This window comes from Spea bombifrons, chromosome 1 (genome assembly GCF_027358695.1).
Source record: "Spea bombifrons isolate aSpeBom1 chromosome 1, aSpeBom1.2.pri, whole genome shotgun sequence".
Taxonomy (NCBI): domain Eukaryota; kingdom Metazoa; phylum Chordata; class Amphibia; order Anura; family Pelobatidae; genus Spea; species Spea bombifrons.
Genome location: NC_071087.1, coordinates 32079389 through 32101463, shown reverse-complemented (window position 1 = coordinate 32101463; position 22075 = coordinate 32079389). Strand labels below are relative to the sequence as shown.

The 22075-nt window shown below is 37.8% G+C and overlaps 1 protein-coding gene across 1 annotated transcript; it reads left to right on the top strand.

Moving 5' to 3' along the window:
* The first annotated feature begins 284 nt into the window (after positions 1 to 284).
* Positions 285 to 21700, top strand: NPY5R (neuropeptide Y receptor Y5). Its single transcript, XM_053460053.1, has 2 exons — positions 285 to 573; positions 20134 to 21700. Exon 2 carries the CDS (start codon positions 20143 to 20145, stop codon positions 21481 to 21483), a length of 1341 nt encoding a protein of 446 aa, XP_053316028.1. The 5' UTR covers positions 285 to 573; positions 20134 to 20142; the 3' UTR covers positions 21484 to 21700.
* The last annotated feature ends 375 nt before the right edge of the window (positions 21701 to 22075 follow it).

The window sequence follows — 22075 nt, the reverse complement described above, 5'->3', positions numbered from 1 at the left end:
AACCCCCGGAGCACAAGATGTAATTTACTTCTTTCTATGAAGTGTCAATATCTGCTGATTTTAGAGATGATTCTTCTATGTGCAGTTTATTGTCCTCTATGAATAATTGAACATGCTCATATTGAATTATCTCTATTTCCTATAAGATTATAGCCACTATCTTTTAAGTAGGAAAAAATGCATAGCCACAAGATGGCACTGACCTTCAAAGAAGCAGATTGTGGGACATAGCACTGACGGGCTAAGTAAACTTCATATTTTGCCAGCGTTCAGTGATTGCTGTGTTCTTGCTAATAGCGCTAAGTTCAGCTCATTTGGATCACTTGCCGTACACAACCTATTTATCTTTATGCCACGGGCTATTGGCTTAGGTGGAGTTCATCTTTAAAGGGGCGTCCCTAGATCCATCCAACACGCCTCGCTACCTCGGTAGAAGAAAACACACAGAATCCGATCCTTTTCTTCACATCTCTGTTTTTGTGGCTTTCGATCTATTAACACCAACCATTCACAATCATCTAGTCCAGCCAACTTATTTCTGCAAACAGTATCCAGGTGGTTAAATGACCTAAGGTATGTTCAATATTTCCTTTTTTGTTTCCCCGTGGGGTTTGTGGAGCAGAGGGCAGCTAGTTTGAGCTCCATAAAGTGGAACAAAAGCTCTTGAAGAAATGTCTGAGAGAGCAAATACTATTGACAATAAGACATTTTGAAACCTTACCACATTGTACCGAGGGGCTTGGGTTAAATAAGACATACACCCTTAAACACTGCTCAGTTTGGTATCAGCTTGTCATATCTTGATTATACCCAACCAACATGAAACTCCTCTCCTGCATGATAGTCGAATTAACTTGAAGAACACGTTTAAACACTCAAGCAGACTTAAAGATCTGTCCAAGGTGCTGACTCCTCTGTTAATAGCTCTCTATCTCCTGCAAGAATGACAAGGCTTGCTAGAAACATATGTAACTGCATACATTTTAAACACTGGATAAGGCAACATTAAAGAAAACAGATAATATGTAGTTTAGATAACAATTAAAAAGTGTTTTCCAAAAGGGATGGGATCCTATTTAGCATATTTGCATTGATTAGCATGGGTTTATGTTAATTATGTGCCCCTCTATATGATTTCTTTTTTTGGCATTAACACATGCTATATGAATAATTCATCTTTTAGCCTTATGAAAAATGAAAATGGGAGGGTGGGAGGGGTGCTTTTCAGATGAATTATGTGAAAGCATGAACAAATCAGCCTTTACTACAGTATCTTTCAAGCCTCTGACTGATATTTAGAATGAAACATACTACTGACTAATAAGTGGGTTTTTGTATGAAAAAGGTTATATGTGGTGATGTGCTTTAAGTGTAAATATTAAAGTAACAGACATAAAAAGAAATATAGGTTATTTTTATTACTTTCATTTAAAAAAAAAGTGAATTTCAATAGAAAAAATTTGTTTACTTGCAGATAGATGCATCTTGTGAAATTATTTACTCACATGAACATTGCATAAGTAAATATTGTGTAAGCATTGTGATGCCACCCACAGTTCAGTAATTCTATTACATTAGTAGAGTATGGTTTCTTTTATGTGAAAGGAATGAGTTATTGATGGATGAATGTTCAGTTTCTTCAGTAATGTGGCTAATGGAATGGCCCCTGACACCGTAAGTGGCACTGCAAGGCTTAATTAAGTTTTTCATACATGTTCAGTGTCATGCACTGAGATGTTTGCCGTCATCTAGGAAGCATTCATGCAGGTGCAGTTTGTACTTTTCACACTGAAGTTTGTAGTCCTCAATCTGTACATCCCAATAGCAAGAACAGATTTAATAAGCAATCACAGCACTTTCTTCTAATCTTTAGTGATATATTGAATCAGGACTGTATTCATATGAGTGACACAATTTTACATTTGTATTTGGTTTATGTTTCATAGAATGGCAAAAGATTATCTCCCATCCAATCCTATGGTTTATATTTAGCATATTGTATCATTATACTGTAAATTCCAAGTATCACGCTGCAGCCAGATCTCACCATAATACATACCCAAAAAACCATATAGTTGATGCAACACCTACTAGATTACAATCTGTAACCAATGATAGCATGTTTTTTGTATAACTGTGTTCATGCCATAAATATTTCTATATGTATGTATACAAGTACCTAAGCAGTGTAAAGTACACAGTAAACAAGTTCATTTTAGTCCTGGGTCAGATTTCTAGAAAGGTATATAATTACACAACTCTTATTTTGTCTATTACATTACCTTTCCAGTAATTAATGCAAATGGCATACCGATAATTATATGAAGTATGGATGCATTATGATTCACTAAGTTCACTGAAAACATGGAGATATTGCTGAGGCAAGTGAGTGGAATGCTAATTAGTAAAAGGCTACATGTTCTGCTTTTGCTGCATGTATTATTTATGAGCATTCATTGCTATAATACCTTTAATGCTAGCTATACTGAGCGTGAGTTTGGGGGTAACATGCTTACTTTGATATTTGGATTAAATTACCCTTTGAATTTGAAGGAATCTAATCTTCATGATGGCAACAAGCAACTGTGCTTCATGCTGGTGCTTGGGCTCCCACAGCCCTAAATATATATACCGTATTGGCTCGAATATAGGCCGCACTTTTTTCCCCACTTTAAGTTTTTAAAGTGGGGGTGCGGCCTATATTCGGGCTCTAGCGCCCGACGCCCGGGACATGCAGTCCCGGGCGCCGGGCAGGCAGCGGGGTTAAGATACAGATCCCCCGCAGCGGTGCAGGGAACCTGCATCCTTCTTCCCGATACGCTCAGACAGCCTCCCCTGCCAGCACTTCCCACGGGGGGGGGGGGTGCCGGCACGGGAGGTTATCTAAGCGTTTTACCTCTGCCCACCCCCGACTTACCGGAGCAGACTCCCGGGTGTCTTGCGGGGCCGGCGGGACACATTTACGCAATACGCGCATGCAACTTCCGGTACCGGAAGCTGCATACGCGTATTGCGTAGATGTCCCTCGCCGGCCCCGCAAGACACCCGGGAGTCTGCTCCGGTAAGGAGGACAGCAGCAGCGTATCGCGGGGAGGGAGGACAGCGGCAGCGTATCGCGGGGAGGGAGGACAGCGGCAGCGTATCGCGGGGAGGGAGGACAGCGGCAGCGGATCTCGGGGAGGGAGGACAGCGGCAGCGGATCTCGGGGAGGGAGGACAGCGGCAGCGGATCTCGGGGAGGGAGGACAGCGGCAGCGGATCTCGGGGAGGGAGGACAGCGGCAGCGTATCGCGGGGAGGGAGGACAGCGGCAGCGTATCTCGGGGGGGGACAGAGTGGCAGCATGTTTTTTTTTTGGTGCTTTTTTAAAGAAAAAAAACTTTTTCTTTAAAAAAGCACCAAACTTTTAGGGTGCGGCCTATATACGGGGGCGGCCTATATCCGAGCCAATACGGTATATATATATATATATATATATATATATATATAAACCCATCCAGATATCTATGATCTGAAAAATGGATAACTCTAGCCTGTGTTTCCCCTTTCTTTATATAAGGTACAGTAGCAAAATCACAGCGGGGCACGTCCTATTGACTTTGCCTAATAACTTGCGCTATTGATAGAGTGGGCCATTGTAAATGTAGCATGGTAAGGATGGCTTGTCTTCTCTCTTCTCCAGCTTTGATGTATTTGTGTATGAATTATGTGCATAGAATAATGATAAAAGTCTCACAATGTGTCCTTCATGCTTTAGGGTAAGTGCTTATCTAAATGATGTGGCTGTGGTGAGCTTGTGTGAAGACCAAATGCTAGTAGCATACAGTAGTGAAATAAGGAAATGTTTCACTCACTATTTTACATACATTTTCCTGTAAATTTCAGTGTATTTCGGGGGAGTTACACAGAAAGGAGTAATATTTACACAGTGTTTCCCTCCAAAAAAAAAAGAGATATGGGGAGTGCTGCTTCTTACAAATATGGGTAGCTCCCATTTTTTTTTCTTCTTACATTCAAATGCAATTCATTCTCTCATACAATACATTTTTTTGGTCTGAGATGTAAATTTCAAGACAATGTAAAAAATATGCTTTACTGGGTGCAAAACTCCAAAACCTACATTATATAACATATAGGAAAGGTGCATCCTGCATGAAATTAATGGTGCTTAACATATTGGTGCCTATATGGAAATTATATCAGCAAAGGTGTTTTTTTATTTTCCTTCAAGATTATTTTTCCTCCACATCAGACTACTTTACTAATTCCACTTAACAGAAATGTGTTCAATTTACACTGCATTTTATCCTGCATAAATACTAGATTTCCCCCCCTCTAATATGTTACATTTTATTCATTATCTGCTCACATATGTAAGTGTAAATCAGCTTTGTTAATTTGATTCTCCAGTGAACTGTTTTAATTGTGAGGTCAGACACCTTTTGAAATGTAACAAAGAGCATATTATTGCAGTTAGCTTCATAGCATAGTTATTATAACATCACATTTTGGTCAAGGTACAATATAATAATTAGTTATCCCTGAAGGATTAACACCAAATTTTGAATTTTTACTCATCAGCACCTCTTTACTATGTTCTGTATGAATTACAGTTTCAGAAATCATGAAATTAACACTTAAACTTTTAACAGATGAACAAATTAAAAGTTACTTGTATAATGGCACAAATGCAATTTGTTAAAACTTTGGTCGAAACTGTAATTAACTGTGCATTACATTACGGGTTACTTACACACATTGGATTTGCGTAGGTAGTAAATAGTGTCCATTTCCCCCTTTTTCGAACTGCTCTTCATAGACAACTGATTTCAGTTCAAGTGAAAAAATGATAGCCCCTCTTCACTTCCCCCAAACCACTTAAGCCAATAGTATTAAATATAACACACTATTGCGTAATATGTAAGGAATGGATGTGGGCCCCCTAGAACATAAAAATTGGGTTGTTGTTTAGCAGTGGCACCTACTGTGCAGAAGGAATGCTAAGCTAAATTGCAAAAAAAGAAATGTTTTTCATTTTAATATAGGCTTTTACATATTATCACTAATAATTATTATGTTTTGTGTGTTTCTATGGTTTCCAAAGCAAGCCTTATTTGCAAGCCTTATAGATGTCAAATTTAGGTGGGTACATTCAATATGGAAAAGGGGAATCTTGATTAAAGCAACATATGGTAAAAATGGCAAGAAAAAGCTTAGGGTATTAAAGTATCAAAAACTCCCAGTTCTGAAATGGCTCAATTGTCAGTCCGACACTGGCCAAACTAATCTTTTTTTTACTTGTGCATGTTATTTTATTAGGACTCACATACATTGCTGCATTTACTTATGGAGTGCCAGGAGGCGTTTGGTGCTTCATGCCCAGCACGTTATACAAACCTGAATCCATGCGAGTACAAGTCATAAAGAATGTTGTTGTCATGTGTCGTGCAAGTCATGTAGTTGAAGCAACCTGAAAATATTATCATATCTGCAACCCACTTTTTATCTTTCTATTAAACTAAAACATTTGATTTTTCTTTTTAATTATATTGTTACAGGAACTTTAGCACTCTGTCTTGTGCTGTATAACAATCTAATCTTTTCATAGGGCAAAAAGGTAGTGACTGTTTCTTGAAATCAATCATACAAGAGGCCTTACTAAAATCAGCAAAAGCCAAAAATGGATACTTTAACCCCTTAAGGACAATGGGCGGTCCCTAAACCCATTGAAAACAATGTATTTTGAGCCCGTACATGTAGGGGCTTTGTCATTAAGGGGTTAAAATACCATTTATTCATTATGCCAGTCAACCTTATTGTGTAATATTATAAACATTACAAATATATGTCAATCACCATAAAGACATGTTCAGGCAGCATGCTCTAGAGGTCACGATATTCACTTTCTAATGTATTCATACATATTGTATTTACTATATGACTGTATTCATACATTCCCTTTATTATACTGTGCGGTAAAGCTAATTACATCTGTTGTGAATACAAATACACATTCAAACATTCATACATACAGATGTTATAATGTGATTTGATGAGTGGGTCATGGACATGAGTGATGTTCTCACAGGTACTGTGTATTTCTCAATAGAGCTAGATCAAGATCAGGGACAAGGGGCACTCTCCCACCTTTCAATACTCAGGTAATCAGGGGCAAGTTGACTTGAGAGGACAATAGCTCCACATGCCGTTATTGTCACAGCTTATGGTAGGAACACTAGACCTGCTTCTTGCAAGGCCTCAACACTTCTGATTCACCACAAGAGGCTCACGCGTGTAGTCCTCTCTTTCTGTCTCACTCCCCCCTCAACCACGTCATAGATTGTATGCTCTCAAGAAGAGGGCCTTCTTCCCCATCTATACCGGTATGTTTTGACGCGTTTTAACTATTTTAACAGCTCTCGAAGGGGGCGCGTTGGGATGTAGGGTGATAATAACTCTTTCAGGGGTCCTGTTACCTAGATGTGTGTAATACACACAACCACTTGCATTCATACAAAGATTTCCCCACATATTTATAAACACACGTGCATTTCCATACACATAAATCCAAGCTCCTACTTGCATCAATGTTCATATGGTGGCTGGCTGTTATAAAGGAGATTCTGAAACAGTAACATTGACCTGTAGCCATAGAGGAGCTGCCAAATGAAATGTGTGTGACATTAAGCCTACCGCAAGCCTTCCACATTCCCTTCATCAGTTTTTGAGACCTGCAGCTGTCAGGTATTACCAGAATTCACAGGAACAGTTCTCTTCAACATATCAATGTTTAGCTGAAAATGCATAAGATGGAGGCTTTTCCTTATCATATCAATAAGGATATAGTGCCAACAATCCCCTTAATACTGTGCTTTTTACAAACAGTGTGGTAGGCTCAATATGATATTTACTTTTTATTATCTAAAAATGAATTTCGAATGATGTTTACTTAAAATCATCACCCGGGCTGTAAAGTTTTTTGTTTGAATAATACTACAATGTTCATTTAAAAATAACATAAACAAATTGTTTCGGTATTTTTAATGCAACCGTGAATATGAGTGATACCAAGTGTAAAATTATCCCACTGACGGAGGCAGGAAAATAGCAGAGGTCACGTAACGTGAACAATGTTTGCGAGCCACTAGAAAAAAAAAAGCAGTGGGCAAGATGAGGTAAGGTAGTGAGCGAATGAGTGAGCATGAATGTTAGAGTGAGTATGCATGTGTTACTATGAGTGTGTATCTGCAAATGTGAAAAGGAGTGTGTGTAAACATGATTGTGTGTGTGTAAGTGTGTATGTGTTAGCATGAGGGTGTTTGTGTTTGCATTAACTTCAGGAGTGTCAAAAAGGCACAGACCAACTCAACAACAGATGTAAGTCTATGAGAATGATTACTTATTTCTTTATAGGTCTCTGGGACAAAATCCTAGCTATGGGGTAAGGCAGCAACATTCATTGTAAAGAACATTTGACTAAATGTGTCATAAAAACTATGACTTGCCAAGCCATGTCACAGAGAGTGGTGTCTAGATACAGATGCTTTCCCTACCTTGCCCAGTTGTCCATTTGACTTTTTACAAAATAATTAAAAGGAGATAAAAAAAGCATACTATAAAATAAATTGGTGACAGATACAAAATGTTTGGCAAGCAAGAAGGTTGAGATGATCCAATGACTGGATTTTTAAAAGGTGAACTAAGACTTGGCATCTGCTTTACCACACTAAATGATAAAGGCTTAACACATTTTTGTCAAAGTGTTTCATAAATGTGTAAAGTACTATTATGACTCCAATAAAAAAGCCAATTTTACATCAGACCACAGACATACATAAGAATAGACATGTACGTGTACGGCTTAAATTGTGAGACTTTCTTTGAGTGTAATTTGCATGAAGGTGGTGATGAAGGTTACAACACAGATTGCAGCAGCCAATTGGGAGATGCACATTTTTCATAGGTAGGGAAAGACATGAATGACAAACTAAAAAAGGGGACATAAGGGAGAATTGGATCAAATGAGCAAGATGCTCATCGGACAAGCAGTTTAAATGTGTGAGAATAAGAAATTGAAATCCATTACAAGAAAGCTCAAGATAAATGTTAAAATATGTTAATAAGCTCTGGCAGTGCTCCTCCTTGCACAAAGGCGGAGGTAGCGGTCCTGCTGCTGGGTTGTTGCCCTCCTACGGCCTCCACCACGTCTCCTGATGTACTGGCCTGTCTCCTGGTAGCGCCTCCATGCTCTGGACACTATGCTTGCAGACACAGCAAACCTTCTTGCCACAGCTCGCATTGATGTGCCATCCTGGATGAGCTGCACTACCTGAGCCACCTGTGTGGGTTGTAGACTCCGTCTCTTGCTACCACTAGAGTGAAAGCACCGCCAGCATTCAAAGGTGACCAAAACATCATCCAGGAAGCATAGGAACTGAGAAGTGGTCTGTGGTCACCACCTGCAGAACCACTCCTTTATTGGGGGTGTCTTGCTAATTGTCCTAACTTGCTAATTTCCAACTGTTGTCTGTTCCATTTGCACAGCAGCGTGTGAAATTGATTGTACATCAGTGTTGCTTCCTGAGTGGACAGTGTGATTTCACAGATGTGTGATTGACTTCGAGTTACATTGTGTTGTTTAAGTATTCCCTTTATTATTTTGAGCAGTGTTTATATATATATATATATATATATATATATATATATATATATATATACAGTAAAAATAGAAAGTTTATGCCATTACTATCCTATTATAGGAACAAGGAGACATTTACTAAGACACAGAAATCCAAATGAAAAAAATAAAAATAAAACCAAAAATAAGAGTATGAATTTCTTAAATATGGAAAGTATGTTATTAAGGTACCTGGTCATGGAGAGGTATAAACCATATAAGTAGTAGTGTGTTAAATGGAGAGCAACTTTTCTGTAATTGTCATAAAATATATTTAGAATGGAAATGTCGGTCTTTGAATTACTATTATGTGAACGTTTATTGGCGTAGTGGCCGTAACAAATTGTTTTTGTTTGGGAGAAAAACTGAAGAGAAAATTGCATGGCACATTATAAATAAATATGGTGGAACAGTTACCTTGGAAACAAAAGGCAAAGGTAGATTAAAGACTAAGAATAGAGATTAGAAAAAAAATCACCACAAAAGCAGCTGTTTTTTTCTAGTAATTTGCCTGTCCTCATAGTAGTAACCATATTAATGTTTAAATGTTACCTGTAAAATATTTATAATATATAAAAAGTGGAAATCACCACAAGTAATAATACAGATATAAATGTTTGGTGGTTGGCTTTACTAGCCTGCAAGCTGTTGTTCACTAAAATTTAGTGGCTACCTGGTATATGAAGTTCCAAGTTAGCCCTTTAAAATTATTGATGAGTCCCAAAGATCAACTCATGGCACTTTTTGGTCCCCCAGTGAACCAGCTTTTTTTATGATGAAAAAAGAAAGAGATAGAATATTCCAGCAGATGGATAAAAAAGTTTATAGATCAATATATTTTTTAAATAAAGTTTATGTAAAATGATTAGATAAAATAAATGAAGATTGTTCAGAGTGATGATTGGTACAGCCACGTACTGTAGACCTGGATTTAACCATATGCATCCTCAGCTTGGGCCCTCTTGGTGACCTTCGTCATCTACCTATATCCTTATGATGGGCATATCAGCTAGTTAATTATGACAATGGGGGATTTAACATCTTCTAGTTGTTCTGGGGTAAGTAACATCATACTTACCAATACCAAAAATTACAAAATTACAAAAGATGTTTAATGTAGTTCAGGGGACAGCCCTTCCTTGGCCTCTTTTGCACATGAGGAATTTGCATAGAGGAAAAATTGCACACAGACCACAATTGGAATCATTGGCCAGGACAGCTGGTAGCCAGTTGCCCAGGGAATTACGCACAGATTTTTTTAGTATTAAAGAACTCTCTTAATTGATTCCATAAGAACCCAATTAAATCGGTTCATCTGTAACTTTAACATTGTGTATTTCTCTGATTTCTTTATTATTAGAATTAAAACTGATTCTTATTAGTGGCATAAAGGAATTGTTTTCTAAACTCACACAGATCACAGATAATAACCTAGCTTTGTTATTTAAAAGTGAGTTACATCTACTATTTATAGGTTTATTGAAAACACATGAGGTAATATATTTTACTACAGTTGTATACTGAATATTGATTATTTTTTTTGTTGCTTGGAATATTTTTAACATTCTGTGTTCATTATTGGCAAGTTTGATACTATTATGTACTTATAATTAATCAATGTATGGAGTCCTGCTTATGAGTGAAACACCACCCAGTTTGGTAGGTACAACGGCATATTCCTGCCTAGGCTGAGCTTAGGGCAGTAGCTCTTAGTAAGTAACTGCCCTGCATTTCCAGGGTCAGATCATCCTATCATGTAATCAGGCTCATCTAGGACTGCAGGTCAATGGATTGGTGGGGAGATCAGAAACCTCTTTTGAACCTACTCATTTACACTATGAAGGCTTCCATAGTGTCTCACTCTACATCACCTTCTGAGACAGGGTACCCATACTTCTCCCCGAATGGGGTTAAGGAGCGGCCATAGAGAAACTATTACAAACCAGGGATTTCAGCAGCGAGACATGGAACACATTGTGGATGCTCATATTGGAAGAAAGGTCCATGGCATAGGCCACAGGGTTCACCCATCAGAGGATACCGAAAGGCCCTACAGAGAGCCAGTTTCTCGGAGGGCACCCGGAGGTGGAAATTTCTGGAGGACAACCAGAACCTCTCCCTGACCTAGTAGGAGGGCGCGGGTAGGTGATTAAAATAGGCCTGGAACTCCTGAGATTATTGTGAGCGTTGTAGTGCTTCTTGGACCTACACCCATCTGGAACGGATTTGCTAGGGATACTGCTCCAGTGCCGGAATCTCCTGGGAAGTGAAAGCCGGTCGACCGAGACTGCACTATTATGAGCAAACTCTGCCCAAGGTAGCAGATAGACCAGTTGTTTTGATGGTACAAGATGTAGCACCACAAGAATCATTGAAATGCCTGCTTAGCCCTTTCCGCAGCTCTATGCAATTTATGAATTCATATTTAAGAAAAGCTATGATTGAGTTTTATTTGCCAACCTGTCCCCCCCAGTTATGAACATCTGCCACTCTGCCTCCAGAAATGCCTTATACCCCGCTATATGCCACTCTGTCCCATGATATGCATTTTAACCTCCTAAATGCCACTATGTCCCATGACATGCCACTGCATATAGGAGTATAAGGCATTTCTGGAGGCAGAGTGGCATATAGGGTGTTAAAAGGCATATCATGGGGCAGAGTGGCATATAGGAGGGTATAAGGCATATCAGGGAGGCAGAGTGGCATATAGGGGGTATAATGCATTTCTGGGGGGCAGAGTGGCATAAAGGGGGTTAAAAGCCATATAAGGGGGCACTCTGCCTCCAGAAAAGCCTTATGCCCCCATATAACACCCCCCCCCCCGACTTACCACTGCTTCTGACTCTCTGCTGTCCGGTGAGGGCAGCGGGTGGAGGCTGGCATTCATGAAGTTAAAGGGGCCGGCGTTCACGCACCGCTCCCCCAATGGCCGTGCCTCAGTTCTTCGCAGAGGTTGGTTGTGTCTCCCAAAGGGGATAAGCCCATGCCAAGGCCCTGTCCAAGGGTAAGGAAATCACAAAGCCCACCTTACTCCAATCAGACAGGAAGACCTGTTCCTGAACCAGGTCGGTATATATCTGGAGAAGTACCATCTCCAGATATAAACCGACCTGGTTCAGGAAACCTCTGCACTAATTAGGGTCTCCCCCCCTAAAAGCAGAGGAAGCAGGGCAGACCCATTCATGCCTCTAGCAACATTGGAGTTACCAGTGGAGGACTATGAGGAAGCGGCAACAGCTATAGGGGCAGCCTGCACTGTGGGTAGCTGAGATGGTGGAGCCAGATGTGCAGTATGAAGCAATAACGTCTCAAGAGCTAACTCAAACTGATCCATGGTCTACCTTGTCCAGCCTGGTAAAGTGGTTTGGTGGATTGTCTGCACTTTCTGAGTTCATGGCCCTTGTGTAAGGTAAAGTGCAAAAAACACCTTTATTGCAAATCGTGATGTAGTAGTGTATATGAAAAAAAAAGCCGGGGTCATAAACCAATACGGGTACTCAGGAATACGGAGTTCAGCAGTGTCAGGAACAAGCCAGATGTCAGGAGCCAGGCGGGACATCACGGAAAGCCAGGTCATGCACAAGTAATCAGGAAGACAAGATAATGCACTTGCAGCCAGAAACAACACAAGGGCAAGGAGGATGTGAACCTTTGCTGCTCAAATACCCTGAAGGGGCTGGCTGTTGGCTGGATAACGGTCTAGTCCAAAGGAAAGCAACAGTGGTAAATCTTACAGGCTGTTAATTAGCCTTCAGATGAGAAATGCTGGTAATAAGCAAAAAAAAAAAGCAAACATAGCTTATTTAATGAACGTCATTGGTTGTTAAGTGGTTAAAAGAAATTTTCATTTTTTGCAAATTAAAATGATAGGAATTTCCTTTTTGTTGAACCACAAAATTGCACACTTGCCACAGAACAGTAAATCTATTCAGTCATAATATATCAAGATGTAATATGCAATTAATTTAAACCTCTGCGACTGTAAAAAAACAACAATTATATCCATCTGTGGTTGGAACAGAGTATGTTTACATTAAATAATGTTACAAAATTGATTTCTTCAAATCAGTTTTAATAATGCATTTTTGTCAAGAATTCTTAGTAGTATATACAATTAGAGTAAGTCCCTGTGGTGAAATAAAGAATAGCGTGAAATATTTTTGATTATTATTGAAAGTAGTTTTATGATGATTTATATGCCACTTCAGAGGGTGACCCTTTTAAACCAAATTAAATAATTAGAGTAGTTTACATCAGTATAAGTACATATTATTTGGATAAATTGAAACCATGGAGCAAACAAAATATATTTTGTACGTATGAATTTTTGTTCACATTATGTACCTTTGGGTTTCTGTAACAAGCATTTATATAGTGACATTTTGTCAACTCCATTGGTCGCTCGTACGGACCTTTAACTCCTGGAGCTGGGAAACCAATGGTCTCCCCAGACGGAGTTTCACTGTCAGGAGTTAAAGGTCTGTACGAGCAACTCTATTGGTCGCCGACAGGGAGCTCCTCTGCCATCAACCAATGAAAAGCAAGTGCACCTTATTGGTTGATGGTAGAGGAGGCCCCTGCGGGTGACCAATAGAGTTGCTTGTACGGAGCTTTAAAATTCTGCTGCCAAAGCTGCTGCGTACTGCGTTAACCCTGTATTAACCCCTTCTAAAAAAAACGAAGAAAAAAACGAAGAAGAAGAATGTACACGAATATTCGCCTGAACTGAACACAGGAACATGCTAATATTCATGGAAGACTGGTGGTAAAAAAGCTGTCCTTATGACTCCCTTAACAGACATCAGGATCTGCAAAGGAGACAGAGATTTGAAAAGTATGATGGACCAAGAGGCCTATGCAGCTGCTAGGAAAGATCTCTCCACTAGTTAATCATCCCTAACAGTCTACAAGGTCCTATAATCTATTTTGGAAAGGTAAACAGGAACAGACGTATACAGAAAAAATATCAAGATTGATGTTTTTAAATTACAAAACTAAATATATCTTGAACAAACAATGTAATGCTAACAAATCATCTAATAAAAATAAAAAAATTAGGTGCATTGTATAACCTAGAATACTTGTTTTCGATTTTTGTTCGGTTGTTAGAGGTAATTATTCTCCAAATAAGGATACTGTATTTAATTAAATACTACCATGTGTTATAAATTGTGCTCACTCATTGATACTGTCAATTTTATCATATCAGTTTTATCGTATGTTGTCTTCCACAAATGATAATCCAAAATCAACATAGGGAATAAAAACAATGATTTGCTTCATTTCCCATGTTATAAATCACCAAGTTTGAATTTAATTTCAAGCAGTAAAAGAAGGTTGGTAAAAATTCTCATCTCTAAACAAAAATGGTAAACTAGTTTGTTTTCCTCACATGAAATGATTATAAGAAGTAGGAAATAGATAAAGGAGTAACAAAGCAGAAAATGGTAATGCCATAAAGGTAACGAGGACTAGGAATCTGGTGATGCAGCAAACAGTAAACATGTGCAAATGGGCCAAAAACGATTCAGACATTTACTTTTATTTTATCACACTCTCTCTGACGCTCTCTTTACTCTCACTCTCTCACAATCTGATTTTCATTCACTCTCTCTCATACATCTTCTTGTTCTCCTTTCTCCTTTCTTCTAGCTTTTTTTTCTCTCTTCTTTCTTATCTCTTTGTCAGCTCTCTGCATTTCCAGACATTATCTCCCAGCAAACCAAAATGGTGTAGCCTCCAGTGATGTTTTCTCCCTGGTTCTCCTATCGGGGGAAAGGACATCACCAGAAGCTGTGCCATTTTGACAGACGTTCACACAAGGTTATCTAATGGCAAAACAGTGGAGCTTCCGGTAATGTCTTCTTCCCGAACCTTGAATCAGGGGAGAGGACATCACCAGAAGTTTGGCCAATTTGGCTGAAGTTCACACAAGGCTAATTTAGGGCACAATATTGGTGACGTCCTCTACTCAGACCCTCCAATCAGGGATAGATGGAAGATATTAGAGAAAGAAGAGAGAGACGAAGATGAAGAACAAGAATGCGCGAGACATGGCAGCGGAGCTGTGAGCCACGGAAGCAGAAGTGGTCAGCAGAAAAGGAAGGGAGACATTCAGAGAGTTTGAGAGAGTGGGAGTAAATGATGCTGTAACTTTTGAGTTTTTTGCTTTTCTTCTGTCTCTTGGGGGTCTGGCCTCATTTTCAGAGATTCGTACAAACTGACGAAAATAGCAAATTTGGATAAGTTCTCACAAATCCAAATTCACGAGTCTAGCAAAAAAGGGTAGACAGCAACAGTCATTGTGGAAGACTTTTCTTTAAAACTGGCAATTTTTTCTACTTTTGACCATATAGCATGATACGTGTCTTGTGAGGTTGCATCTAATAATATGCTTGGCAAAGGGGTGCAAATGCATAAGACATTTAGAAGTATACATGGTCTGTATAACATGAACCCACAATTATGTCTCAAGATTTTTTGATTTTGAAGAAGAGGCAGATAATTATGTTGTTTCTTAACACACTGGACTTTAAGTCTACAGATTTCCCTCTTTACCACTTTATACACACTCACACGTGTTACTGGGTCTGCAACTCCCAAAGAATATCTACTAATTTCATCTGTACAAGACAGGGCACCGCTTTGCTACTGCAAGATTATAATAAGTGTCATATCTGTCATGGATTATTAAGCAGCATTTTTTGTGCTTGTTAAATGTCACTAAGCTTGACATTAAAAGTACAGTTAACTCTAATTTCTATAAATAGAAAATATAATCAAAGTTATATTTTAATTTGAGGGATGAAGTTGAGGAATATGTGTTATGGAAGCAAAATGAGAATGAAGCAATAGTCATATTCTATGCTCTTGTGCCAATGGAATAAATTGTTTTTTCAACTACCAAATGAACCATATTTACATACAAAAAATAATTTTATTTTCTTAACCTAACCATATGTTGTTCAATCAAAATCAGATAATCACAGAGTAGAAAAACAAGAAAACAGTAATATTTGCTTATTGTACTAGAGCACAAAGTCTGAGTAGTAACAATGGAAAACTGAATGCGGATTATAAATTACAGGTTGTTTACTGATCAAGTTTGTAAAGTCATCCAGTATGCCTTAATTTACAACAAAAAATTATTACATATTTAAAAGAAATGTGTTGTTCTCCATAAGAATAGAAGAGGACCCTGAACTTACAATCAATTAGGAGATGGTGCAGGTACAGATGTGATAAAATATGGACATTTCATTCTGAGATGCCTTGTTTTTCTGTGAGTTATGTAGGAAAATGAGTTTGAACATTTACAGCATAAAAAGGTATGTATGATACATATTAATAGTTAGGATTAGAAATTGTAAGAGCTTTACGAAACATGTTTTAAACCTTTAAAATCAGAAGAAGGAAAAATAGACATGGTAAACCAATTAGAATGATGAGAATACATTAGAAATTTAGAATGGAAATATGTCTCTGTACTGAGGTGTGGATTGAGTTTAGGCTTTGACTGGGGTGGTATCGCCTTGGGAGCAGGGGGTAATTTATCCCAGGCCGGTTCAAATTCTGGTGGTAGATAGGAATGCAGTAGTGTCATGTAAAGCTACATTAAATGACCCCATAGTAGCAGTGTTGTAGCTTGCACTATCTGCGAACAGAGCTCAAGACAGGCTTTAGGTAAGTGTATGTGAGTGAGTGTAGAAGGGGCAGGGCCCATAGGGCCCCTTGGCTTTACTTGCCAAAACTGCAGGGTTTGAGCACGATTGCTGCTTTCACAAGAATTTAAGGATTATAACTATCCATGTAAAAGGATAAATCCTCTCTATATATATTAATGTCTGATTGATAAGGTAAATGCCGTGGTGATACGGCTATATATTATTTCTCAGTATAGTCGGCTTTATTTATATCTGAAAGTAAAATGTTGGTATTTAATATCTTAGCCTTTTTGTAAATTCCTATTTTTGCCTATTCTGTTCAACCATTGAGAATCAAAGTTATTTTTGTATCTATTCTCTAGTGGGTTGTTTTAGGGATGTGATGATATTTTAGCTGTTGTCAGAAATGTAATTCGAGATATCACAACAGACAATGCTTCAAAGTACACAATCTGGTGCCATCCTTCTTTGAGCTCATATGTAAACTTGAAAGGATTGTTGCCTGGTTACTGTGCAAAGCTGAAAGAATTTTTGAAGGTTATTTAAATACATTTCTAATATACTTCACTGTGAAGTAGTGTACAGGTACATTATACTAACTAAGGACAACATCTGTTTCTCAAACACCGAAACAAGAAAAGAAATACAGACTGGCAGTTTGAAAAAAAGAAAGTCACTATATTAGCATTTTTCAATAACCTGCTGCTTGTTAGGCAGGAACCACATGCTTAAAAAAATTATTGGTTGCAGTAACGTATTATGGCCTAGCCCAATTAGGAATAGCCCTAGGGTAGCAGGTCCACGGGGCTGCAGCCTTGCCAAATCCACCTAACCCATGCAGATAATGCCACACTTGGGCCAGGGATTTTTGGTCAGGCTCTACTTGCCCTGGTAGCACAAGAGGAACTTCCTCTCCCATCAACAGTCTTCCATTTGCTGCACCTGTTGAAGGCTTCATGAAAATCCTGGACTTGATCATACAAACCCTGCTTGGGCCAGTCAGTTGCAAAATTGGAGTTGATGTAATGGCCTACCCTGCACATTATCTGTCTATCTATCTATCAATCTATCTATATATATATATATCTATATGAGAGAGAGGTAACATATATATATATATATATATATATATATATACATACCTGGGAACCCTCCGGGTTTGCCTGGAGATTGGCGGGTGAAGCACCGCTTCTCCGGTTCGCCGGGTCAAGACCCGAATCCTCCTAGTCGCAGGAGCGGGGTCTTGACACGCCCCACTCCCTGCCCATTTTCCCTTTAAATGGGAGTGTTTCCTGTCGCCATCAGAGGGAACTCCCCCAACGTCAGCGGGAACACCCACTGATGTCAGCGGGACCTCCCACTGACGTCACAGGACCTCTCGCTGACGTCAGTGGGCAGTCCTGGCCGTGTCCCGCAAGGGAAGGCTCCAGGTATGTGTGTATGTATATATATATATATATATATATATATATATATATATATATATATATATATATAATGTAGTATACCTAACCTGGTCATTATATAACTGAGTGCAAGAAGTGGACTTCTAAACATGATTTCAATGATAGTGACTGTACAAAAAAGTTCCACATAATACATTGTCTGTAGCCTGTTTCGAACACTTGAGACTTTGTTTTTCACATTTTGTAGATACAAAATGCTGCAATGCTTTTTAAAGCTTCTAAGTGAAATACAAGTTAGGCAACAATGAACTAATTGCAGAACTGTGGATTCAAATGAAACGTTCACCTAAAATTAAAGAGCACTAGCAGTATGAGAATGCTGTGAACAAAAAGTTCAACACTTTAAATCTCTGATAAAATACAGTACTGTGCAACATTTTTAGGCAGGTGTGAAAAATGCAGAGTAAAGAAACTTTTAAAACTAGATGAATCATTTATTTAAATCATTTCACAAAATATAAAGTGAGTGAACAAAAGAAATATCTAAATCAAAACAATATTTGGTGTGACCATGCTTTGCCTTCAAAACGTCATCAGTTGTTCTAGGTACATTAATGTTTGGTCAGAACCTGCAGGATTCTGTACTAAGTAAATAAGTGCACTTTAAATTTGTAGTATTACATAGTTTGGACAGCACTTAATGGCAACCACTGACAAGAGAAGTTTTGTCCCTATAGAGACTGCTCCTCTATGCTTCTTGGATGTTTGCTTGTAAGATTTACAATTTTGATTATTTATTTGTAGATAATCCTTTCGAAGCACTTAATACCCATTTTGTTTAAGGACATTCTCCAAATTGCTGCACATTAATGCCATATTATTATACAATGTTATTTATAGAGCACCACCATGAGTGTTTGACTCAACATATAGTGACTGGAGTTATGCTGTACCACCATCAATATCTGGCTCAGTATATAGTAAATGGGAGTTTTTCTATACCAACGTCAATGTCTGACACAGTATATGGTGATCGTAGTTAGGCTGTACCACAATCAGTGTCTGGCTCAGTATATAGTGATAAGAGTTATGCTGTACTGCCATCTGTCTGTGTGGGGTATCAAAGGTTGCCAAATACTCTAGGTATGTCCCTACGATAAATAGATGGTTTCTTTTGGAATACAGTTTGTTGGGTACTAAGAGGAAAAAGTGTTTCCTTCCCTGAACAAGTGTTTAAATTTATGTATGAAATAATATATAAGCTAACATTTTCCCTGTCTATATGTGTCAGTTAAGATGTGACAACATATAGCTCTACAAAAGCAAGTGATCAGAAGTACACAATAAAATACATATTGCACAAAACATATTGCACATAATATATTGCACAGAACATATTGGGTGAAGCAAAAAGTGCATAGAGTATTACACAAAACATATCGCACAGAGCATATTGCATCAGACGTATTGCACCAACCATATCACGCAAATCAAGTCATACAAATGATATTGCACAAGATGATATGCGCAAAGGATTGTGCACTTGCGGTATTACTAGAGCGTATTCCACAAAACTCCTATTTCCACAGACAACTGCCATTTTAGTTGATTTATCAAAAGAAATCTTGTAATAGTGATTTTAGCCACAACAAAGCAGTGAGTTGTCAAAAGCAGTTATTTTAAAGATGTCATAAGGTTACTTCTGTTTTTTTTCTCTAAATATATGTTATCTGTTTTTTTTTAATAGGTCAAAAGCCACATCCCAAAGTTTCTTTGCCTTTTTTGCATTGCCACCATACAGTACATGAATGTAATAAGTTGGTGGTCGCTGGGTGCATAATAGCCAATGTAATTGTTACTAGGTAATATTTTTAACTACTTTCTCATGTGTTTCAACTAGTGATGAATTGTGAATGATTTTATTAATCATTTTTACATATGTATTCCACTCTTGAGATTTTATTTTTTATTTAGTTTTCAATCCCTTTCCCATTAACCTATTACAGACAATCGTCTTGAAATTTTGAAATTGATTGAGATAAATATTTGTTAGTAATCTATTTATCTCTTTGAACCCCTTTAATAAATATTTACTAATAAAATATTTTATTCTAAGAAAATTAAAAATCTCAGAGTTTGATCAAATATATTGTGATTTAATATTGGCATCAATAATAAGGTCTTAATAACAGAATGCCGCTGTTCTTCCAGTTTTTTAATACCATGTCCTCTAAACCGGTACTCTGATAGGTATGAACAGTATGGGATCTTATTGCTTAAATTTCATTTCCTTTTTATTTTAAATGATATATTTTAAATAAATCAGGCATCTGAGAATCTCATAAATTGGCTTGCTAATTGTTTTTTTTCTCTAATTGCAATCAGGATTGGAAAATGGATTTGGACATAAAGGACTTGAGTAACCGAACTTTCATTAAAGAGGAAAATGGCACTTTTGCAACTACAAGATCAGATTTTCCCGTTTGGGACGACTACAACAGCAGCGTTGATGACATTCGATACTTTCTTATTGGTTTGTATACATTTGTAAGTCTACTTGGATTTATGGGAAATCTACTTATTCTTTTGGCTATTTTCCGAAAACGCAAACAAAAGACTATAATAAACTATCTGATTGGAAACTTGGCTTTCTCAGATATTTTAGTGGTACTCTTCTGTTCCCCTTTCACACTTACTTGTGTCTTGCTGGACCAATGGATTTTTGGGGAAGTCATGTGTCATGTTGTGCCTTTCCTCCAATGCGTGTCTGTTCTAATATCAACCTTAATGCTCATGTCTATTGCTTTGGTTAGATATCATATGATCAAAAATCCATTGTCCTCGAACTTAACTGCAAACCATGGATACTTTTTAATCGCAACTGTCTGGACTCTTGGATTTACAATATGTTCTCCGTTGCCTGTTTTTCATAAAATTATAAATCTGAGGGAGGCATTCAATTTAGAATCATTGATCAACAGTTATTTGTGCATAGAGTCGTGGCCATCTGATTCATATAGAATTGCCTTCACTATTTCTTTGTTACTTGTCCAATACGTATTGCCTTTGTCTTGCTTAACCATAAGTCATACAAGCGTTTGCAGAAGTATAGGTTCAAGGCTGCCAAACAGAGGTACTAAAATTGAAGAAAATGAAATGATAAATTTAACCCTTCAGCAGCCTAGAAACAATCAGTCTGAAGCAGTCTCCAGCAGTCAGAGGTGGAGTTATTCTTTTGTCCGAAAGAACAGAAGAAGATACAGTAAAAAATCAGCTTGTGTTGTCCCAGCATCTAGACGGCATCAAGAGAGTAATACTGGGGACCTCCCAGAAACCTCAACGACGGAAAGGAGCCACACAATTCCATCTAGTGTGTACTTGCCAGGAGTGCCCATTTGCTTTGAAATGAAACCAGAGGAAAACTCTGAATTGCACAACATGATTTCTGTGTCTAAATCCATATCTCGAATAAAAAAGAGATCTAGAAGAGTTTTCTGCAGGCTAACAATATTGATATTAGCTTTTGCTGTCAGTTGGATGCCACTTCACCTCTTTCACCTTGTAACTGATTTTAATGCCAATCTAATTTCCAATCGACATTTTAAATTAGTCTACTGCATCTGTCACTTGCTTGGCATGGTGTCATGTTGTCTAAATCCCATACTCTATGGATTTTTAAATGATGGTATAAAGGCTGATTTGATGTCATTCCTGCAGTGCTTCCAAATATCTTAACTATTTATACACAATTTAAAACTCTTTACCTACTAAAAATGGAAACTACAAAAAACTTTGCTTATAGATCCTATTAAAAAATACATAGATTAGGGTATGTGTTTAACTCTGTTACTCTTTGTTCTTTTATAATCCTTTGTATTTATGTTATTGCCTTTGGAAATATGAGGCACAAAAACAGAGACTGGTTTATAATCTGTAATAAAAATACAGATGAGAGCCTTAAAAAAAATCTGACGACTTTACAAATGTATAAAAAATATATGTTATAGAATTTGTATATATGTTCATACTTTAAGCACATGATCTCTGTGAGGTCCAGAAATGAAACATAACCCCTTAATGACAAAGCCCGTATATAGGCTCAAAATGCATTGTTTTCAATGGGTTTAGGGACCGCCCATTGTCCTTAAGGGGTTAAAAATAGATATTTTTAAAAAAATATTATTGCAACTCAAAATTGTGATTGATTTTATTCTGTAAGGAAGAAAGAAAGCAAGAAACTAAGTAAGCCATATAATGGTTAAGTGATAAGTAAATGATAAGTAGCAGAAGTGATTAATGGTGTTAATGGTTAGGTAAAGTTATACTG

What these genes read in the sequence shown, in the direction of transcription:
- NPY5R (XM_053460053.1), top strand. Translation starts at nt 20,143, where the DNA reads ATGGATTTGGACATAAAGGACTTGAGTAACCGAACTTTCATTAAAGAG.